General features: G+C 33.9%; 6 protein-coding genes across 6 annotated transcripts in view; 3 read left to right on the top strand and 3 right to left on the bottom strand.

Annotated features, from left to right (window-relative positions):
* The window catches only part of LOC123909080 (leucine-rich repeat protein 2-like), a 2,079-nt gene extending 1,556 nt beyond the window's left edge, over window positions 1–523 (top strand). Inside the window, exon 6 of the mRNA XM_045959854.1 lies at window positions 154–523. Coding sequence (XP_045815810.1) covers window positions 154–220 — 67 coding nt within the window. The 3' untranslated portion in view covers window positions 221–523. The remainder of the gene's footprint in view (window positions 1–153) is intronic.
* A 5,031-nt stretch (window positions 524–5,554) lies between these two features.
* Window positions 5,555–7,107, top strand: LOC123908831 (F-box/kelch-repeat protein At3g06240-like). The gene is given in 2 exon segments (XM_045959557.1): window positions 5,555–6,240; window positions 6,242–7,107. Coding segments are annotated over 2 exon segments (1,314 nt in total). The 5' UTR covers window positions 5,555–5,651; the 3' UTR covers window positions 6,967–7,107.
* A 938-nt stretch (window positions 7,108–8,045) lies between these two features.
* LOC123908830 (probable polyamine transporter At3g19553) lies at window positions 8,046–10,382 on the bottom strand. The gene is made up of 2 exons (XM_045959556.1): window positions 9,137–10,382; window positions 8,046–8,854 (listed from the first exon to the last, which is right to left on the bottom strand). Exons 1-2 carry the CDS (start codon window positions 10,111–10,113, stop codon window positions 8,323–8,325), a joined length of 1,509 nt encoding a protein of 502 aa, XP_045815512.1. The 5' UTR covers window positions 10,114–10,382; the 3' UTR covers window positions 8,046–8,322.
* A 662-nt stretch (window positions 10,383–11,044) lies between these two features.
* On the bottom strand, window positions 11,045–13,994 carry LOC123908732 (histone deacetylase 6). The gene is made up of 5 exons (XM_045959447.1): window positions 13,895–13,994; window positions 13,644–13,792; window positions 13,280–13,405; window positions 13,030–13,168; window positions 11,045–11,393 (listed from the first exon to the last, which is right to left on the bottom strand). Exons 1-4 carry the CDS (start codon window positions 13,922–13,924, stop codon window positions 13,039–13,041), a joined length of 435 nt encoding a protein of 144 aa, XP_045815403.1. The 5' UTR covers window positions 13,925–13,994; the 3' UTR covers window positions 11,045–11,393; window positions 13,030–13,038.
* Window positions 13,995–14,475: 481 nt separating this feature from the next.
* LOC123908733 (40S ribosomal protein S29) lies at window positions 14,476–15,617 on the top strand. Its single transcript, XM_045959448.1, has 3 exons — window positions 14,476–14,633; window positions 15,215–15,314; window positions 15,398–15,617. The coding sequence occupies exons 1-3, from the start codon at window positions 14,572–14,574 to the stop codon at window positions 15,404–15,406; spliced, it is 171 nt and encodes a 56-aa protein (XP_045815404.1). The 5' UTR covers window positions 14,476–14,571; the 3' UTR covers window positions 15,407–15,617.
* Window positions 15,618–17,707: 2,090 nt separating this feature from the next.
* LOC123908734 (mitotic checkpoint protein BUB3.1-like) lies at window positions 17,708–21,747 on the bottom strand. Its single transcript, XM_045959449.1, has 9 exons — window positions 21,413–21,747; window positions 21,188–21,318; window positions 21,031–21,113; window positions 20,069–20,335; window positions 19,691–19,766; window positions 19,499–19,579; window positions 18,363–18,441; window positions 18,177–18,277; window positions 17,708–18,094 (listed from the first exon to the last, which is right to left on the bottom strand). Exons 1-9 carry the CDS (start codon window positions 21,527–21,529, stop codon window positions 18,007–18,009), a joined length of 1,023 nt encoding a protein of 340 aa, XP_045815405.1. The 5' UTR covers window positions 21,530–21,747; the 3' UTR covers window positions 17,708–18,006.
* Between the last annotated feature and the right edge of the window lie 400 nt (window positions 21,748–22,147).

A 22,147-nucleotide genomic window follows, 5' to 3' on the forward strand; every position in this document is an offset into this window, starting at 1 on the left:
ACCTTTTTCATCAACACAAATAATGATTGATTTTATTAAAAATCTTTAAAGATGAGAGATAAACTAAATAATTTAGCAAAGTAACTTGCTTCTAAAATTGTATTCATGATAACATTTGAAGCTGAAGTAAACATATATATATGTCTCTTTCAGTTATGAAAACAACAGACTCAACGGCCCGGAACTAAAAGGACTGGTTCCTTATGATTTTGGATGCTAAGAAAGATACAAGAATTCGACAGGTCTCCTCAAATTGCTATGAAGAAGAGGCTTTCTTTACTTGGGCAGTCAGCAGCTACATAGAGATGTATGCTTGCTACAATATGAATCTAAGTAGGACAACCAACCATGTGTGTCTTAATATATGTAATAGTAAATAAGATTAGCACCTGTTTCTGGTTGCAAGCTGCATAGCAAGACTAGGATCATGTTAATTGTTAAGTAAACGTGTCTCGTGGTAATTATTTTTATTTTTATATACTCACATAAAGTAAAAAGTCTTTAATATTTTGTTCTTGATTGATTCCTGAATGTTATCCATACAACCCTTTTTCATTCTGAGTCTCTGATTGTTTCACAACTGTAGAAACACATTTTCCTAAAAATTAAAATGCGTTAGAAAAGTGGAAGTGGGGCTTCTATGTTGAGCAAAAACTGTGCTCCTCAAGTTCTATCATTAACAAACAAGGCCTTGTATAGGCAAGTACAAAACGAGGCCAAGTCCAAGCCTGGCAAGGCAAGGCCAAGCCAAGTCCAAGCCTGGCAAGGTGAGGCGCGCGCCGAGCCTAACAAACAAAACTAAAACTTAACAAACAAGTTTCACACATTTTTACATAATGACACCTAACATAGGTCATAGATTCTCAAGTAGCTTTTAGGAATTGATTGATTGAAGTTTTGAAACCATTATTCAGGTGATCAGGTCAATTAATTTGTGTGATAATTGTCAATACATGTTTTTTAGAATAGATAGATATTGATTCTATTCAAATTTCATCTTTTGGCAGAACTATTTTGTAAGTCGTAATAGTTACTGTAATTTTTTGGTTGTTTGGAAGTCTATGTATGTTGCACTGACTGCTATTGATTCCTTGCTAAGTTTTTCTAATAATTTTGACAATGTTTAAGGTGTGCATTTAACTACTTGAGTTTTGTCAAAAATAAAATAAAATAAAATAATTGAGTTTAATTACTTTGATAATATTCTCATTATATTTTAAACACCTTGGGTATAAGATATACACAACACAAGGAGAAAGAAAGCAGGAAAATAAACCTGCAGCAACAAAATACTCACTAGGAGTTTACAGCTTTGACAGCGGCAAAACTAAACAACAAAAAATCCTACACCTTATTATTAGCACGCTAAAAACAAACAAGCACGGAGAGATCTTCTTCAATTGCTAATTGCTTTTCAATTTTTTTCTCAATCCAAAATATTTTCAATATACAATTGGTAGTGATTGATTCTACTAGATCTATTCTAGCACATGATGATGACATTGAGTCAAATGTCAATGCTAGTGCTAGTAGTACGTGCGCAACAACTCAAAATAATGTATGTAATATTCCAACCCAGCCAATTAAAGGGTGAAACTGAAAAATCCATTTGAGTCATAATTATTAAAGACATTTTTGTTTGTATATATGTACGTACTACTATTAAAACTCATAATAATAATAATAATAATAATAATAATAATAATAATAATAATAATAATAATAATAATAATAATAATAATAATAATAATAATAATAATAATAATGTAACACGCAACGCAACTAATGGATTGAGATTGATTTGGCCTGCCTACAACTACAAGTAGTATATACTCCCTATTTACACGCAATCAAGTGTACCGGTAAAATCAACATACCGGAACATTTATTAAAAAGTGTACCGGTAGGTAAAATTAACATATCGGAACACTTTTTAAAAAGTGTACCGGTAAAATTAACATACCGGTAAAGATAAATACTTACCGGAACAGTTTTTTGGAAGGATGAAACAGTCTACCAGAATAGTATAATACGACAAAACAAAAAATTAAAATATACTAATTTTTTATAAGGGTATACTGGGTATTTTGAAAAATATGTGGGGTAGAGTGAAGATTGTTAGGGTAGAAAAAAAAAATTCATTGGATACATGTATTTGGATCCATTCGATTTCGGTTCGTGGACCAAAGCCCGTGAACAAAGAAACATGGGATTGAAAATTTCTCAACGCACCCACCCACTTTCTCTCCCACTCCCCAAAAAATTCGGAAAACATTTTCCGAATTTTTTATAGTGTAAATTTTACACTAAAAAACAGTTCGGAACGTATTTTCCGAATTTTTTTAGGTGCGCTGAGGAGTGGGGGAGAAATGTTGAGGTGCGTTGAGAAATTTTCGATGGGATTCTGTTGCATCTTGAGAGCCTGCATCTTGCAGGAGCCCACTGTATAGCAAGAACAAGATAATCATATATATATAAGCATTTGAAATTATTAGCATCAGACTGAGAAGGAGAGTGAGGAGTAATGGCTTTAGCATCATGAAATGTTATAGCAAACATGTTATGATCAAAAGTGTGATGTGGCTAATTTTAATAATGTCCATATATTCCCACCAACTTGAAAATTTACATTATAAAAAACAAATCAAAAAGGAAATTACTTGATCACTCTTCCAATCATGGTTGTCAAACTCGCGAGTAGACTCTCAAAGTCATACGAGTTTGAGTATCTAGGATGCAAAAACGAATTGAATCGCTCATAGAATCGATTTTTTATAAACTCGATTAGATTTGAATAGACTCGTATAAACTCGCGAGTTTACGAGTCTATAAATTTTTCTAAAGACTTTTTTTTTACAAAAAATTCCCATAAAAAGCCCAAAACACAATTTTTTAAAATACAAAACAAAACAATTGATAACCCGTAACTTTTTTTCCTACTATATATACGACGTAATAGTACATTAGTACCCAATGTTTTGAATTAGAAACCATGAAACTAGTTGCCGTCAACGAAGAAGGTGTTTTATCTGAGCAAAGTTTGATGATGATGGTGATGATTATATTGGTGGTGATGAATTCACCGGAGCTTTTGATGTTTGAAGCCATTATCATATATATATATATATATATATATATATATATATATATATATATATATATATATATATATATATATATATATAATCGGAGCTTTGCTATTTTGTTTGTTTTATTATGGAGCTTTTTTGCTTTGAGTTGAGTGTGTGCGCGCGTGCGTGCGTGCGTGCGTGATAAACTTGTACGAGTCGAGTCTACGAATCGAATCTACGACCCTTTATGAGTCTGAGTAGACTATCGAGTCTGACAACCTTGCTTCCAATCTTCTTTTTTCTTCCTCCCTTCACCTTAGAATCAAATGTTCACATTCATTTTAGCGGCCACATTTTGTTTGCCTCATGCTCTTTGGGCAATAATGCATTTATTTGCACAAAAAAAAGTAAATAAATTAAATAATGTATACAATCTCATAATTCCCATTCAAATACTTTTTGAAAACCTATCATATCCTATTTTATATATCCATATCAACTACTCCCTTCGTCCCACAATGAGTCAGTCAATTGACTGTTTTACGTATATCAATGTATAACTTTAACAACTAATAACTTTAATTGTATAATAGTAAAAAAATATAAAAAGTTGATATTTTGGAAATACTCATCTAGAAAAATATTGTCAAAACAATATTTATGAATAGTGCACACAAATCAACTGACTCACTCATTTCGAAGCGGAGGGAGAATACAATTTTATTCTTTCTTTTTTGACAACCTATCTTATCCTATTTTATTTATATAAGATAAGATTAAATGAAACCAACTAGTTTGAAACTAAATGTTACACCACTTAATAATATTTTAGCCGATATAAATTTTATAAAATCCACTGTTGAATTGAAAGTTTATATCATATAAATCATTTGCGTAAAATTTCAGACAAATCTAAAATAATTTGATTTGCTATTAAACACGTAAAAATGGGTTAGTCCGGCCTGTTTTAATTTGTATTTTTTTGTCTGCTCACTTTAATGTATTAGATTCTCACAATTATCAATTTAATGAGATATGATTTGATGCGAGTATAAATAATTTATATATCGACACTAAATATAATTTTAAAATTTAATTTAATTCGTATGAATATAATTTTTTAAAAAGTTTTTGTTAAATGTATCATTTTTTTATTAATTTTACATATTTAAATGTGTTTTTATTTTTTTAAAAAAAATCAATTAGATGATATTTTTTATGTTTTTATTAATATTATATTTAAAAAATTGCATAAAAATGTTGATAATGGGCAGACCCGAAGTTCAATAGATTAGTTCGGCCCGGGCTAATTTTTCACATGGGCTAATAAGCAAGGGATATTTTCTCTCCCGACCCTTCGCCTTTCTTTTCTACCCCTGAATTTTCGTTTTTGCCTTCGGGGGATACTTCGGTTTGTACGAACCGAATTTTTTTGTCATGCTCAAAAAATTCGGTTAATAAAAACCAAAATTTTGTAATACTAAACGATTTTTTTTCCAGATTTCTTGCATAAATTCAGCACCAGATCTCAACTTTCACAATTTATTTGAAATACTAAACGATGTCCAATTAGGGTATCAATATTACAAAGGACAAAACTTACCTACAGTACCATAGGTACTGTTTTTGCTGTTCCCAAATAAAATATAAACACGTGTACTACGTTAAATCTCTATAACGATGTTATTAACTTTCTGTTACTTTTTGACGGAAGCAGTGCTCTCTTTCTCTCTGCTCCCAACAACCACCTCCCCTCCATCTTCTTTGCACTCTTCAATCACTCTTCACGGCTTCCAACCGACACGAATTTAACACTTGTTTCCAAATTAAATTGTGCTGGTAGAGGTGCTTTGCAGTCTGCACTGCATACATATCAATATATCATGGAAGCCACAATTAACATAACCAGAATCTCATACGTTTCAATGTTTTCTTTCCTATATCCTGGTCATCAATCCTCTACTAAAGCACCATGCCCTTCCACATGGGATGTGAAGTATCCCGTTAATTGTCCAGATTGAAGAACCCCCTTTCACTTACCTCTCATAAAGCCATAGTAAATTAGAAAGAAAAAAAAAAATCTGGGTGAAATAAATTCATATTAAAATGTGTGTATTTTGAATCTTGAATTGATTCACAATTTATTATTTTCCATCTATTAATTTCTCAGCCTTTTAAACATGTTGAGAGTAGTGAAAAGGAATGGAGGTTGGAAAAGAACGTAAATGGCGCAGAGAGAGAATGAAAAAAGTGGGATTAAAGGAGAAAGGAAAAAAAAAAAAAACGGTGCGAGAATGAAATTGGAACGGCGTGAAATCAGTTATTCACACATACACGTGTCCAACTTTAATTTGAAAACAGCAAAAACAGTACCTATGGTACTGTAGCTAAGTTTTGTCCTATTACAAATATAATTTTTGTTTCGAGGGTTAACTATTGCTTCAGTTCTATAAATTGAAATCCTTATATTTTTTTTTTTTTTTTTGTGGGCTTAGTTTTGCTTAACCCCTGAATCAATCAATCAATCAATCAATCCCATTCATCATATCCTTAGTGTTGCTGCTTCAAATTCCTTCGTTTATGGAGAGATGCGTGGATGATGATGTTGTTGTTTCAACAAATGACGAAAAGGTACAATCACACATACCTAACGATCTTTCCTTCTCCATTCTCTCAAAACTGCCTGTAAAATCTTTGAAGCGATTTGAATGCGTATGCAAATCATGGTCTCTCTTATTTGATAACCCTAATTTTACGAAAGCCTATCGCAAGAGTTTCTTAACAAAGATTCGTGCTTATTACGACGAACAAGATACATCTGTCCTCATACATAAAACTAATGACTTTCCTTTTGAAGGTTTTTATAACGAACGGACATTCGAGTTGTATTCTGTTTCTTCTAATGAGAATAATAATTTGGTGAAATTAGATTGGCCAAATGTCATTTTAGATAGGCTTCCCGGGTATGATTCTGGTTTTGATATTTTACGTACTGGTAGTAGTATTCAAGGAACTCTTTGTCTGTTTTGTTCATACGATGAGAATATTGTATTGTGGAACCCATCTACTAATGAATTTAAACTCATTCCTCCCAGCCCTTTTCATTCTTTATCTTATTTTAGTATCGGGAACGTATCTGTTTTTTTACCATGTATTTGGTTATGACCATATAAAAGGCGACTACAAACTGATGGGCCATATACAACTTCCTCAAAATTCTGATTATGCTAAGGACTATTTTATGAGTCCAGACTTTGATATCAAGTATTTTTTGAAGAATCAAGAGATTCAACAAGACTTTGGTGATGAGGAGGATTTCATGTGGGAGATATATAGTTTAAGAACTAACTCTTGGAGAAAACTTGATGTTGATAATGATATGCATATGCATGATCTGGCTAGAACAGAATGTCAACAATTGTACATGGATGGACTCTCCCACCGGCCGTGTAGAAGTGTAAAACATAATCAAACATATTTGGTGTCATTTGACTGGAACAATGAGGTTTTCCGTACAACAACACCCTTACCCTCATACATGGATGATGATTATCATTGTGGTTTGCTGCCGGCCAACTTGATGCTATTAAATGGGTCTATTGCTTTAATAACTTACGATTTCAATCATACATATAACATTTCAATTTTGGGTGAACTCGGTGTAAAAGAATCATGGACTAAAATTTTAACCGTAAGGTACTCACCTTGCCTTGAATATCCTATCGGAGCGGGGAAGAAGGGTGATATCTTGTTTATGAAAAATGATGGTGAACTAGCTTGGTTAGATTTAAATACTGAAATAATCGAGGACCTTGGTGTTATAATGGAGAGATGGTTATGCAAGATGGTAATTCATAAAGAAAACCTTCTTCCATTCGAAGGGGAGATTATTTAATCTTTTTCTTCATGTTTCACCAAATAGGCATATGGTTGTTGTTATTAGGGTTTTATTTTGTACCTGAAGTGGCTTATCAATTTCTTATATCATATTTATTATCAAGAAATTTCTTGCTTGTTTTGAATGTTTACTCTGATTCTATCCACATAATGATATGATTTCTCTTTCAATTGTAAGAATGATCTTTTGTTTTTATTGAGTGGCTTCTAGTTTTATCTTATAGTTATGGAAACATAGTTTATATTTGTTTGAATTTCATTACTTTTTACTTGCATTATCTATCTCACTATGCATAATCGGTTTTTGGCTTCTTGCTTATGTTGTTCTGATTTGTTTCACAACCGAAGAAGCACATTTGCCTAACAATTAAAATGCTTTAGAAAACGATTGGAAGTGGGGCTTCTATGTTCCTTCAAAGTCAAAAGGATCGAAGTAGTTTGCTGCCTAATTCTTCTGTTTAATTTGTCCTTCAATAGGAGGCTTGGCCGAATTCATGATCCAGCACAGGAAAAATCATTTGGGGGAATGGATTCTCTACCTTTCACATTTGGCGACTTTGGAGCCTTTAGTATATTTTCAATCCAAATGTGAAAGGTAGAGCCATCCCTGTTATTTGGACCCAATGTTCATATATTGATTAATCACCGTTGTAAACACAACGCCAAATTTGATCATGCAAAGCATTCTTTAGTCTTTATGCTATAGTTACCATTGGAGTAAAACAAAGAAAAATAGTAAGGTGAGGACACTTGAATAATGACAGTGCCTCAACGATTCTTTGCATAATCAATCACTGTGTTTATTCAAAATAAGTAAGATATAGCTTTAAACACGAAAGTCTTTAAAAACGCAGCTATGCACGATTGGGTAGTGGTGTAAAAGACTTTTTAATTAGTGAATGTAAATCAAAACCAAATCTCTAAACTATTGTGTTTGGAAATGAATAAAATCAGAGTGATGTCATGAATTGAACCAAATGCTATCCCTTGAAGAGACTATTGGGCAGGTGGTTAAAGTATTTAGGATGCAGAAACAAACATGTTTTATCCCTTTTCCTTGAACGAAAATAACTGTAATTCTATGTAAAAATTGATGGCAATAACAAATTTATAATATATGGTACAACAACATGATTTGGTAACACCCTGCTTACCATTCCGCAATCCTACAAGCACAACCCTGCCTTTGCTCTTTGAATATTTGTTTTACCCTAGCCCCTCAGTACTCTAACCAACAGCATAATCGAAAACCATATCCGTTTCTTGCTACCAGAAGGATGGTCAAAAAGACCAAAATATGTAACAATCTTATGTGAATTGTCGACAGAAAATATGTCAAGACAAGATGATACTGCTAGTTTGGCTTAGAATCACTTTGCATCAAAGATAATTCTTCTTCCACAACAGCCAATGGTGAGCTCAGAAGAAGCTCAGAATCCTTGTTGTCATGGCCAACCAGTCCTGAAACAATTGATTCGCATGGCTGCCAACCATTAGAAGGTGACGAAAGTTGTTCGGCTTCAAATAGTAACCATTTTTTATTCTTGGCTTGAACTAGGATAGGGTATAAGATAAATCCAACGATTACTACTGCTCCACTCACAAAGAACGTTCTCAAAGAAGCCAGACACATAACTAGAATAAGTAACAAAGCAGGAGGCAAGCAAAGCATGGTCGCCCAAAATGTTTGCAACGGAACTCTATAAGGTCTGCATAGATTTGGCTTCTTCAATCTCAAAGTGATAAAAGCTGCAAACTCAAGAAGCATTCCTATAGCATATAAGAAATTGAGGAACTCTAGTATTTGCTGAAAGCTCATCCATGACAGGAAGATAACTCCAGTGGCAGAGAACAAAATGCTAACAGTCGGCGTTCCATACTTAGACCTGTAAAGTATATAGTACCACATCAATGTTAGATTGTTGTTATCTTTTCCTTCAAGCAATTAATATCAATACTGAAAATTATTCATTCACCACACTCACTCAAGACTGAATGCTAGGTACTAAACACACTACAAATTCCCTTTAAGGAGAATTATTCAAACTTGAAAGCTTCAATCCATATTTCAAATCAGATAACATTGTTGCAAAAATAAGGTATCATACCATCAATATATGGATTTAGTTTCAATTTTAGTTGGAAAAGAGAAAGAAGGAATTGCTGACCTTGATGAGAATATAGCTGGGAGCAACCCCATTTTGCTCATCCCTAGAAGTTGAAAAGCATCACTGCTCATTTCTGCTTCAAACAAACCGAGGTTAGACATGGCAGCAGCGGCTTGAATCCACAGCTTAAGCCAAAATCCACCAATCAACATCCCCACCTGAGCAAAATAGCCATCAGCCCATTCATTTGAAGATGAAGTCAAAGCACCTGTTCCTGCAAGCAGTGGAATCAAATAGGAAGAAATGACCAAAAGCATTCCTCCAAAAAGTGCTTTTGGGAATGTTTTACTTGGATTTTGAACCTCCCCTGCAAGAGTACTAGCCTTATCCCAATAATTCAAATTCCAGAACATGTTATTGAAGTAACCAGGCCAATTGACCTTTTTAAAATCTACAACAAGCCATCGTGTTGGTCTGATTTTAGGAAGAGAAAGAATAGCTATAAGGAGAAACGGAGAAAGTGAGAAAATGGCAAGAAGAACAGCAGAGAAACCAACAATGTGAAGACCTCTATAATTGAGATAAGTGAGTGAAAATGTGATACCCAATAAAGCAGGGATTCGAGCTATCATTAAGTTAAAAATAGGAAAAGATTGTTTCAAGTAATCTAGGAATAAAACAGGGTAAAGAGCATTATCCATGACGCCACTGAACCATTTCAAAAAGCCTTGTTGAAAACCCCAAAAGGGTCCAAAAGCAGAGGAAACCCAAATAACATAACCGCCGTTGTGAGGGAAGGTGGTGGCGAGTTCGGCGGTGACAAGAGCTTCAGGAAGGCTCCAGATAAGAGGGAAAAACAAGAAACCAAGTAAGGATAAAAGAGGACCACCACCGGCTCTCACAGAATCTTCGACTCCAAAAGGACCGCCTGAAACTTCGTAGAAAATGAGAGCAATGAGAGGTAATAAGGTTAGTTTAGGATTGGATTTGTTGTTGGCATCATGAGTTACTATTACTTCTTCTTCTTCTTCACCCATATCATATCATATCATTAAAAAAAGGTGAAGAAGAAGCAGAAGTGATCGATCGATCGATTTGATTCAGTGGCGTGCGTGATGATTGGAAATTTGAGGAAAAACATTAAACAGTAGCAGTAGTAATGAATGAGGTTATATATATGCTCTTGCTGTTTCACGACACCAACAGTCAACGGAGAGCTGTATTGAAATGTCCACGCAACTCAACTCAGATCTGTTCCACATTTGGATTCTCTACTTTCCTAAGATTTATTTACTAAATGTTGCTTAAGAAAGTTTTTACTTTTTTCACATAAAAATTCATAAATAGTTGATCTTATCTTAAAAAATTATAAAATTTTATTGGAAAACGTTGGAGAGGAGAAAAGGAAATTAGAAGGCGTGAATGTTTTGTTGCTATTCGGTTGCTAACCCACCAAAAATTAAGGATTAGAATAATAAAGGATGAATAGGATAAGATTAATTTATCTTTTCCTATTATTGCACCAAACGCCGAATATATTCAAGATATGATAGTTTTATCATATCATGTCTTCCTATGCTGTGCACCAAACGGACCCCAAAGGGATTCACTGCTTAGCTTGGAACAGACTTGCATGACCTAAGAGGATGACTATAGAGGCAAAACAAGCATGGAACATCATTCAAATTCCGGACTCGTTGGTGACAATATCCGTGTTATGTATGATCCATGACCACGAGGGAATGGTGATCGCAGGGTGTCCTCGGCTCAAATGGAAGGAATTAGAAGAGATTATTGCAATCCCTCTTATTAGTTCGGTTAAAGAGGATAAAACGATTTGTGAGAAGACTTGCTCAAAAGTGTCATAGTTTCCTAGAATGAAGATAAATGTGTGGCGAGTATACTTATGTTTTTCTTTAGAAGTTTTTTTTTTTTTTTTTACAAAATAAAAGTTATAAGCTAAATGTATTGGCAAATTGAATGTTACTTGACAGTTTGTTGCATAAACTAGAACCGTATATACATCATACAATGCTATCTCTCTAGAAGCACATATAGGAAACTAAGCCTTAGAACCCAAATATAGAATCAAATCGGTCTAGCATGCACCAATTTTGACATAATAAACAAACTACTAAACATAAATTCTATAGAAATTTTTAAAAAATTATGACATGGTATTCAGCTAAGTTTGTATCTTCTCTCATATAGATACCACCGATGTCACCCTTCTAACAATTTTTGTAAGCATTGGAGGATCCTTTTATACTTATTGGTTAAACATCTGTCAAGCATTCAACTTCGTTGGAGTAACAACCTGAAGTTTCAAAAGTACATTAGATTCACAATATAATCAAAGGCATGATATAAAAACAATGAAACATGGGTACCCTGCCGAAAAATTAATTCAAATTAACTATGCTAAAATTAATAAAACCTCCGAGCTATGTCTCATGTAATCATTAGCATATAATCCAGTAAAAAAATAATCCTATATAGGAGAAAGTATAAATAATGACGTCAATCATAAGCTGCATTCGGTAGAAACAACAGGGCCTCAACATGTGGAGCTGTGTTTTGAGGAAAGAAGCACCAAAGAAAAGAAACTTCACATGTTTAACATTTGAATGAAAACCGGGAAAAAATTTGTTCGGCACAAGGCTTACATAGCAGAGGACAAAATAAGATATCCATTGGGTCTTAGGAATGAAGGAGAAAAAAAAAAAAAAAATCCTCCAAAACAACTGTTAGCTTAGTATGATAATAAGCCTAAGAATACCACTTTCTCATAAAAGAAACAATATAACAATCAATATCATTAAGAATCATCAATTCTGGCATTCCTCTAAAACCATAAGCATATAGTGCTCACTGCAAAATATATTTGCCTTCTTTGCACCATCCGACACACCTAAAACCATATGAGAAATGCCTTATACTCGAGACAAATTAAACATTCAATAAATATGCCAAATGGGTCACATTTTGTCTTCTTTTTGGTAGATACACGAAATGACAATAACCATCGGAAACTCACACACACACACACACAAGTGGAGAAGCCGGGGTTTGAACCCCGGTCACAACATCCGACCTAACAATTTCGGCACTTTTACCAATTGAGCTACGATTTGTCGACACACTTCTCTTTGTGTAAAAGTAGGATTGCTTTATCAAATAAAAATGGTAGTCACAAAATCAGAGAAATACAAGCTCAAGCATTACGTGAGTTTTGGGTACGAGATGTCATCTTATTACATTAAGCAACCATCTTAAGTTAATCAATACATACAGAAACATACAAATATAATCCACAGAGCACATACAACTGAAGTTGCTAAACATATCATAAAGAATGCTATATTAGTATTTAGTACGGACATGGAACATGGACACGGGTACATATTACACAAACACCAGATGCAGAAAACATACATATGAAGCGTGAATGCTTCCAATCAGACCATAAAGTGCACATTCAATCAGGCACGGCACATACCAGAAACAATTTTTATACCAGGAATATGTAAAACATCACGAACATTCTCATTATTATTCAGTAAGAACACATACAGGTAACAGTTGTATAACAGGACAAATACATAAGATCACAAACTTCTCCACTAATAATCAGGAAGAACACACTACCTAAAAATACCATGTTTTATAAAGAATACATAGAAAACATATCTGAAAAAACAAAGCAGCATAGGATTTAGATGAAACTACAAAAGTACCACTAGTTTACACAGAAGAATTCTTATGCACAGACTAAAGATTTCTTTTAGATAAAGATTCTATTTTATTCCATGATGATAACATGTTCATTGTCATGCCCACTTGATAGGGTGAGAATAATTTTTATGTATGATATTCAAACATGAAACATAGTAGTTTAGGAGGCAGTACTTCAAATAGGCAAAAAAAAAAGCATGGTGAACTGGTAGACGAACCTTGAGGCTTCAACTTGGTCGAAGTGGTGGAGGTTGATTGAATTTCAATATATAGGCGAGTTGATGAACAGGACGCAATTGGTGAATAACTTGAGCGTCCAAATAAGCATCACAGGAGAAGCACCATACTGAGAGATCACTGTTTGACAGAAGAAGTGAATGAAATAATAATAATAATAATAATAATAATGTAGGGTGTGAAAGGGTACTTACTACAATACAAGTAAAAAGATGATCTGATGGTGAATACCTGAAACTGAGAGCCACGCTATGATTAGTTTGACGAAAATGGTGAAGCATATGCCTGTTCACAAAACGGCCACAGAGAACTTCCTTACACGACAAACAAAGCCAGTTTTCAGTAGGGTGTTGGCACCTGGATCATTATTTGATTCAGCAATGGCATTTAATTACTTCATTGTGCTTTAAACATATAATAATAATAATAATAATAATAATAATAATAATAATAATAATAATAATAATAATAATAATAATAATAATAATAATAATAATAATAATAATAATCTTTTGAACAATCATCAATTAAGCAGAAATTTGCAATGAATGAATGTTTAAAATTGGGAAGAAATAATAAAAAGGAAGGAACATACGTGTTGCAGGGAGTATTGGGGGTTGGAATGTGGGTAAGATCAGCAGCGGATAAGGAAGAGAGATGATTGCATGAAGTTCGAGCATCGACCCAACCAGATTCAGAGCCATGGATTAAGTCGTAATCTTCTTCCGATAACCCAGATTCCTCCTGAGTCACTCAGTCATCACGATTCATTCACGGCAACAAAATAATATTATTGTCAGTGAAAATAATTCAGAAGTAGGTTTAGGTTACAATACTTAATAATACCTGTCGAGATTGAGAAGAAGATGAAGCCATGGACTTTACCAACCTCGCTAAGAATCCTATTCGCTTACTTTTCCAATCAACTTTGGTTTATCAAGTTTAGTATCTAATTAAAATTATAATTATAAATTGGTCCTTCACTTTAATTTTATTTGTCATATTACTTTTTTTTTTTAGTTTTTCTCAAAAAATAAAAGAAAAGTTAACTTTTCTTTTTTTACAAAATAAAAAGAATTAACTTTTTTTTTTATACAACTCGTACTTTTTTTAATTTTATTTTCTATACATGTACGCGTAAATAACTTATTTACGAGTAATATAGTTAGACATGCTAATAAACATGATTATAACTTGATACATTTTTCTTAGACTAAAGGTAAAGTTAACAAAAAAGACCAATATAATGAAGATAATTTTTAACTTGCGATCGAACTTTGCATTATCAAGAGTCATGCTTATATAATCGGATGGATGAAGTAGTTTATAAAAAAAGTTTAAAATAAAAAAAAATAAAAAAACTGAAATTGAGAATTAAAGCTTAGGGTTTTGACCGACTAGCCATCCTAGTCCTAGTATATAATATAAGTTGGGAAATACATATAGATAGATGTCCGTGTGTTGACTGCGTGAGTTACTAGGGTTTGAGATTTGGTGCAATTCGAAATCGAAAGCAAGCAAGCATGGGTCACTCCAATGTCTGGAATTCTCACCCTAAGACCTACGGACCTGGTTCTCGCACCTGGTATTACATACGTACTTATTCATTAGGCGTTTTTCCCTTTTCATTTTAAGTATTTCTTTCATATGTCATAAAAAACCCTTTAATCTTCGATCCCTATTACTGTGAGTGTTGTGTTTCTCTAGTAAATCTCTTTTCATTATAATTTTGTTTGTTTGTTTTTTAATTCAAATCAAACACAACTCCTTCTGCCTGCGTTTCACACCACTTTAGTTAGTGTATACGCCGGCCATATTTCCAAACTCCCATCTTACATTTTTATGCACCTATTTTTTCTTAATTATAACTTTAACCATTTTTAATTGCTTTCATACATCTTTAGAGAAGATGATGAACCAGTTCAACTCATGAAACCATTCTATTTTTCCATGTGCTTGTGCTTTTGTTTTCTCTGCATACTTTATATGTATGATTAACTGTGGTGGAACTATCTTTCTATAGTAACTAACTATTGTCTTAAATTAAAAGATGAGTATGATTTAGTTATTTATTGCTGCATTTTAAAACTCCTTTCTTAATTACATCAACATACATACTTGCTGCTATTATTTCATCCTGAATGAATGTTGTATACTGTTTTGCAGCCGTGTGTGTGGAAACTCACATGGATTGATCAGGAAGTACGGACTCATGTGCTGCAGGCAGTGCTTCCATAGCAATGCCAAGGAGATTGGCTTCATTAAGGTGAATATTTGGATCTACATTTCTAAATTGTGCTTGTTTTAACATGACTTCTCATCACTTTGCCTCTTCTTTTGGTGTTGCAGTATCGTTGAAAAGCTCTGAGTCCTTTTCGGGGGTTGCAGAATGATATGCCAGCAGGATGATTTTAGTTTTTTATGAACTTGTAATTTTTGGCTTTTTGTTAATCGACTACTCGGTTATCAAACTTGAGTTGTGAGACTAAACACATATTTACTTTCTACTTAGCTGATGACATTTTCTCTTTATTCATCACTGGAGTTATAAATTAAATGTTGGCATCTATTTGTCTGGTATCTGTTTTATGATGTGAAAGGAAATAATCTGCCTTGCATAAAGTTTAACTAGATTTTTAGCATAGTTTACAATTTACAATTTGTAAACTTGAAAATGATGCCATTTGTAAAGATTAAAAAGATTGGGACTCCCACTCTCTTGATAACCTATCCTCTGGTAGGTCAGCATTCCCCTTTGAGTGTGGGACTAATAAAGAGTTATGTGTGAATCATTTAACAAAGCTAGTTGATTGAAAAAATTACAATAGGTGTTGGAATTAACCTTGTAGTTTTCTTCGTAACGTTTGATTGCCTTAGAAAAGCATAGGAGAATGGGTTCTTGAGTTGGAGATAGATAGGGTGTTGAGATCAGAGAAGGATTTGGAAGTAGTGAGTAGGTATATTGCAATTCTTGAGTGATTACTTCTGCTTTGGTTAAAGCATAATTGAACTAGTAGCTTGTTTAGGTGGTGGGGATCTCCCTGGCTGTGGCTATTAGTGCAATATTTGGTTTAATGATGTTCTCTATTTATTTTTATTTTTTTGACAAAATGTGATGTTCTCTATTTCTATAAACAAAATTGTGACTATTTTAAGGCTTTATACATCTAACAAAAATGTAGCAGCAGAGCTCTTCATTGCTCTTGCTTTTTTAATAAATGGAGAGGATCCCATTTAACTTGTCAGGTGACCTCGACAGTTGGTAGTGAATCATTTTGCAATAATGCCAAAAGAAGTGCTATTATTTGCCATGCTTGATTTTAATAAGGATCCATTTTATTTTTATTCATTCATGGGTGGATCCTTCACAGGAAAGTGGAAGAAAGAAAAGTAAATTTCTATTGAAAAAGGAAAAAGAAAGGTTGAAATATATGGTAGCTATAACTAAAGGAGAGAATTTAAAAATTTAATCGGAGCAAATTAGCACAACATATCTTGCTTCTCATTTTTAGTTTTGCAAACCACATAATTTCTTGCGTTAAACACATTTTTTGATTTTAAAGTATTTAGTCTAACGACCAACTAATTCAAAGAAGATTTGAACTTTAAGACATAGAAAAAAGTACACTCAGAAGTCTACACAACCAGACTAAAAAACCCTAGGTCATGATAGAGTATAACAAATTTATGTTAAAAAAAAATGGTATAACAAATTTGGGAGGATATACATAATATTAATTTAGAGGTAGAGTTAAAAATAAGGGAAAATTACACCGACCTCCCCTGAGGTATGTTGAAATGTCACTTACACCCACTCTATTTTTAAACTTGACAGTGACCTCCCCTGACCTTAACGGGTTAAGCATCTGTTAGAAAAAATAATTCTAAAATTTTAGCAAACAACAATAATGGAGTGAAGGCATATAAAATGTAATTGACTTGTGCATATTAGATTTCCCCCCTCTCTTCCATGTGTGCTACTACAGAACCGTTGATTAGAAATTGAGTTGTATAAAGGAACAAAATTGCAATCTTTTGTATGATGACAAACGCAGACTACGACTCAATTTGCGGAACAGGAATAGCAGCCAAACATTGAAATAGAGGCAAATTGGATGTGTAAATCTCAAATTTCCTCAAGTTTTAGATGTGTCAATACCTATTTTAATGAAAGATTGCAAAAAGGAAAAGGAACAAAAAAATTGCTTGTGTTAGTGAAAGAAGGGAAATTTTGAAGTTTTAGACCTGTCTATACCTATTTTAACACCTATGAAATTTCCTCAAGTTAATTTGTTAATGAAAGAAGGGAAATTTCAAAGACAGTAGTTTCCAATATTTGTGCAGCTTTCTTTTCATCTTCCAGAACAATGTTCAAAGAAAAAGTTATAATTTATTTTAACGGATTATAAACACCGTTACCTAGAAGGGGATGTTTTTGTTACATGGAAGACTAAATAGGGGAGGTCATTGTCATGTTTAAAAATAGAGGGGGTGAGTGATATCTCATCATAGTTCAGGGGAGGTCAATGTAATTTTCCCTAAAAATAAAGTAATTAATATTATAGTAAAATTATAAAATTACACTTATTCTAAGATATTTTTCTTCTGCTAATGTGATACTTAAAATATAACAGAGTAAGTCCCTAAAGCAGGTCCGAATTTGTGAGAAGCATATCAATAATAATAGTTGTCATCCTGGTCTTTACAACATAACAATAGCAAATATTTACAATGAAGGCAAACTCAGACGCATAAAATAGAAATGCCAAAATGTTAACCAGCACGTATCTAGAAATTCGCTACTGCTTCACAACATCAGTTTAACTTGGAATGTTCACACTAAAGATGTGAAGATGTGAACATAGTACAAGGTGGAAATCCAGTCCAAAAACAGTACACAGTAGAAATATGATAAAAGAATTTCCTATTTTTCAAAATTACTATCAGGAACTAGTGAATCACGCTGTAGGATTAGGAAGGGCTTTGGGTTTTGGCTTGACCTCAATTTCATTCACGCTGCGAACGTAGATAGCATCTTGTTCATGGCTGCAAAAGAAATTAAAAACAAGGTTGAAGTCGGAGAGACAGAGTGTGTGTGGGGGAAAATGGGAGAGGAGGAAATACTTACGGTTTCAGTCCCTCTTCAAAAGTGTAACTTGACGCAACAGCTAGGAGACGTCCATCTCTGCTAAATGAGAGTGCAGCAACGCTAGTTGGGTATTTTGAATACTGCAAGGAGAAATGGAAATTCAGTAACTGATGCAGTACCAATAGAATCTGACCTCTCAAATCACTCAAGGCAATTGAGAAAAACCTGATACAGCCTCTTTTTGTTGTTTCCGTCCCATACATTAACAAAACCATCACAACCTCCTGTGGCAAATGTACCATATCTGCATGAAGATTATTCATGAGTGTTTTGACACTTGAATAAAGTATTAACATAATTGTATGTGCCAGTTAGTTTGTTATCATTGCTAGTAATAAATTAATGACAGTTGGGTTAACAGTTGTTGGTTGCTATCGTTAATTAGCTGAGGGATTCAGATTTCCCAAAATCGGATTTTCCTACATTTTCTGCATTTAGGCAAAAATTTAGGGTATTGTCTTTACAATATACATAGCACTTACAAGTCTTACACATACCACATTTTCTCTTAACAAACTTTTGTCTAAATGTAGGAAAATTTAGGGAACTCAAATGTAGAGAATCGGAATCGATAGCTGAGCTGTGCTCTATAAAAAGAACACCAATGTATCACATTTGCACCTTTTATCAATAAGATTCCTCATGGTGTTCAAGGTGTTTAGCACCTTTGCTTCCGTTTTCTCTTCCCCCCAATTGGTTCTTGTTCGTCCAACTGTTGTTGTATGAATATGAAACTCTTGCATATTCTAATTCAAACCATCCGATTTTGGATTCTATTTAAGTGTAATATCACTGTGTCACCTCTGGTGAACTGAATGATACAAATCCTACAAGTGGTGTTTTCAAGATGCTTCTCATTTCAAAAACACCACTTGCCAATGATATCACCAAGTCATTTTGAAGTCGACTTATGGGTTACTGGGTTTCACAATTAATCAATTATTCATGATCCTATCAACATTCAGTTATGATACAACCAAACTTTCCCAGCAATATACTTGCAAGCTTTTAATTTTCTAATCAAATAGTTATGATTATCAGTGGTAAATGGTAATTATCAGTGTCACACACAAAAACAAAAGGTACAAGCTAAGTGATTCTTGTTTCCTAACTCAAGCCATTGTGGTAATTATCAGTGTCCATTCTTTTGACCCAGAGAGCATAAATATTTGATACCAAGAGATTTATGTAACCCACGAAAACCACTATTATAATTTGTTTTAAATTCTAACCTTCTTTAGCATGCTTGTTAATTGAGGAGATAAGAAATTTTGACAGACAAAGAACTTGAAAATACTTACATGGGGTGGAATGCCATGGCATTTACAGGGTAGACAATATCCCTTCCAGCTTCGGATTTTCTGTGACACTTGAAAGCATATCTGTATATAGTTTAGAAGCAAATGCCATATTATATAGACTACATAAAATGAAGTAAAAACCAACAACTTTGAAGTGGTATAAATGATAAACATAATGCTAAAAGTCAATACTTCTTTGCCTGGCTAGCTTCAGATAGGTCAAAGAATTCCATTGCAACCCTCCCTTCAACGGAACTAAGTGCATATCCTGCAAAAAGTATGTGGAATATGAACATCGAGGCTAAGAAACGCAACACACAAATAAGTGTCATCACTGGAATCTATTATGCCACATAAAGATATATGAATTAGTAATAATCATGAATTTAAACATTACTCTCCTCTTCCAATCAATACTAGTGCTCATACATAAACAATAATTAAAGCAGAGTATAAGCAAACACAAACCAGCATTTGAAAAAGATTGCTTATGAGACTTATGAAACAAAACAAAGTTCAAGCCTTAAGTTTTGCAAATTATTCCACAATTACACATACACTACAGTTTACCTGTTCCATTTGGGTAGCAGCGTACACATCTGGTTTGATATTTCAATGAAGATTCCCTCCGTTGTTCAGGACAAGACATGTTCCTCAAGTCATAAACATTAACATGTCTTCCAGCTGTTGCTACAACAAGCCGATGTCCAACAAGAGATAGAGAGTAAATACGCTCAGGCTGTGGATACGTCCCAACAAGAGTGCGCTCTTGTCCACTTGCACCCCTAGGGTCCCAACACTTTATGGTTTTGTCCCAACTACCAGTGATCAATTGCCCTATAATGATGCATAAATTAAAAAGTAGCCGATTATTAATATTCAAACTTCCACCAAATAATCTAAAAACATTGTCATTGACACAGATAAGTTAAGAATGATGTATCCTTTGATTGGAAATAATAATATTGAACAACAGTAGTTGATGTTAACAGTGAATGATAATTAACATATACAACCAGATATGTTACCATTGTTGGTTTTGAGGTTTATTCTCATCGCACATTTCAAGAGAAGACACATGTCACAAATTGCATCTAGTACACTACATTAAAAGAGAATGCAACTTAAATTGATAATATTTTCCCCTTCCCCATTTATTAAAAAGTATAAACCTATAGTAACTAGTAGTCAAGACCTTTGAGTTTTTGTTGTAAAAGCAAAATCAGCTTTTGTTATCCCAGAAATTACATAAGCTGGAAATGTAAAAGGTGCCCAAACCAAACTGCAATGAATAGGCAACTTGAGATCCTAAAGCATTCTTTGAAATAATCAGAAAATAGACAGTGTCTAGTAAAACTATTATAGCCTGTGTGCTCTTCTACACTCGTGTGCGTACAGATAAATATGGATATGTTTTACTTTTACAAACACAGATGGAAGTTTTGCAAAGAGATCAACAGTATCTAGAGTTGGCGACAGTACTATCGACAGGAGATTGAAAATAATGAATTAAAATAGAGTAAGTAAGAAACCTGCAGCATAAGAGTACTCAACACAACGAACGGGAGCATCATGCTTTCCCAAAATATCCTCCTTACCAGTGGCGAAAACGAGGCTGTAAAGAGAGGAAATGAGTGGAATACTAGAAACAAAAACAAAATGGATCTGAAGAGAAAATGGCTCACTGACCGCCTAACAGTGTTATCGGCGGAGGCACTGAATCCAGAAGAGTCGTCGTGGAAACAACAGTCAAGAACAGGTCCACCGTGAAGGAATTCTCCTCTAAGCACATTTGCGGTTGCATCGTAGAGACGCACTGTCTGAAACCGAATTGAAATTGAAATTGAAATTGAAATAATAAAAAATAACAAAATGTAAAAAGAGGAAAGTGAATGTTGTTATAGTTGTGGTTACCTTGTCCCAAGATGAAACGAGAAGATTATCACTGTGATTAGAGAAGCGAATGTTGGAGATTCCATCAGATGGAGGGTTCGCCAACTCTCGACCAGACGCCATTGGTGTTGTAGCCATGCCTTCTTCTTCTTCTTCTTCTTCTGCTAAGCTAGGGTTTCAAACGGAGGAGTAAGAGGGAATAAGTTCCTTTCAATTTAATTTTGAATCACAAGCCGAGCCAAACACGGTGTATGTATGTGTGTGTGTGTTTGTTTTTGGATTCAATTTCAAATTTTCAAATCTATTTTATTACGCGACACTCACTAACTAACCCTTCATCATCATGCTTTTCTTGCTTCGTAAATGAATGGAAAGAGACTTTTAAGTCAACAACACTCATACCCATCGTCCAGCCCAATCCGGCCCGTTTAACTCAATCTACCCCCTTTATGTCATTCCTACCCCCTATTGCCCAAGGCCCAGTCCTCCTTCAAGGCCCAATCAAATAAAGCCTTCACACACACTCGGAGATCTTGTCTAACTCTCAAATGATCATCGATCAAGTCACAAGAACGGCTACTTGATTTAAACATGGATCAATGTCATTCGTTCGTAACAATTTCATCATCAATGTTCAATGGTCTCTTTTTAAGAAACTTACTCTCAATTTCATACACTATTAATAAGTGTTTCCTATAAAACTACATCATATTTATGCAACTCATACACATTTTATTCTAAATAATGATATGTATA

This window comes from Trifolium pratense, linkage group LG2, assembly GCF_020283565.1.
Source record: "Trifolium pratense cultivar HEN17-A07 linkage group LG2, ARS_RC_1.1, whole genome shotgun sequence".
Taxonomy (NCBI): Eukaryota; Viridiplantae; Streptophyta; class Magnoliopsida; order Fabales; family Fabaceae; genus Trifolium; species Trifolium pratense.

Coding starts and splice junctions, on each gene's coding strand:
- LOC123908733 (XM_045959448.1), top strand. CDS start 14,572: ATGGGTCACTCCAATGTCTGGAATTCTCACCCTAAGACCTACGGACCT. Junction 14,634..15,214: donor GGACCTGGTTCTCGCACCTG/GTATTACATACG, acceptor ACTGTTTTGCAG/CCGTGTGTGTGGAAACTCAC.
- LOC123908732 (XM_045959447.1), bottom strand. CDS start 13,924: ATGGCTTCATCTTCTTCTCAATCTCGACAG. Junction 13,793..13,894: donor CTTCTTCTCAATCTCGACAG/GTATTATTAAGT, acceptor TGAGTGACTCAG/GAGGAATCTGGGTTATCGGA. Junction 13,406..13,643: donor CCCAATACTCCCTGCAACAC/GTATGTTCCTTC, acceptor ATAATGATCCAG/GTGCCAACACCCTACTGAAA.
- LOC123908830 (XM_045959556.1), bottom strand. CDS start 10,113: ATGGGTGAAGAAGAAGAAGAAGTAATAGTAACTCATGATGCCAACAAC. Junction 8,855..9,136: donor CCAGCTATATTCTCATCAAG/GTCAGCAATTCC, acceptor TATACTTTACAG/GTCTAAGTATGGAACGCCGA.
- LOC123908734 (XM_045959449.1), bottom strand. CDS start 21,529: ATGGCTACAACACCAATGGCGTCTGGTCGAGAGTTGGCGAACCCTCCA. Junction 20,336..21,030: donor TGAGTACTCTTATGCTGCAG/GTTTCTTACTTA, acceptor GCATCATTATAG/GGCAATTGATCACTGGTAGT. Junction 19,580..19,690: donor GAAGCTAGCCAGGCAAAGAA/GTATTGACTTTT, acceptor AACTATATACAG/ATATGCTTTCAAGTGTCACA.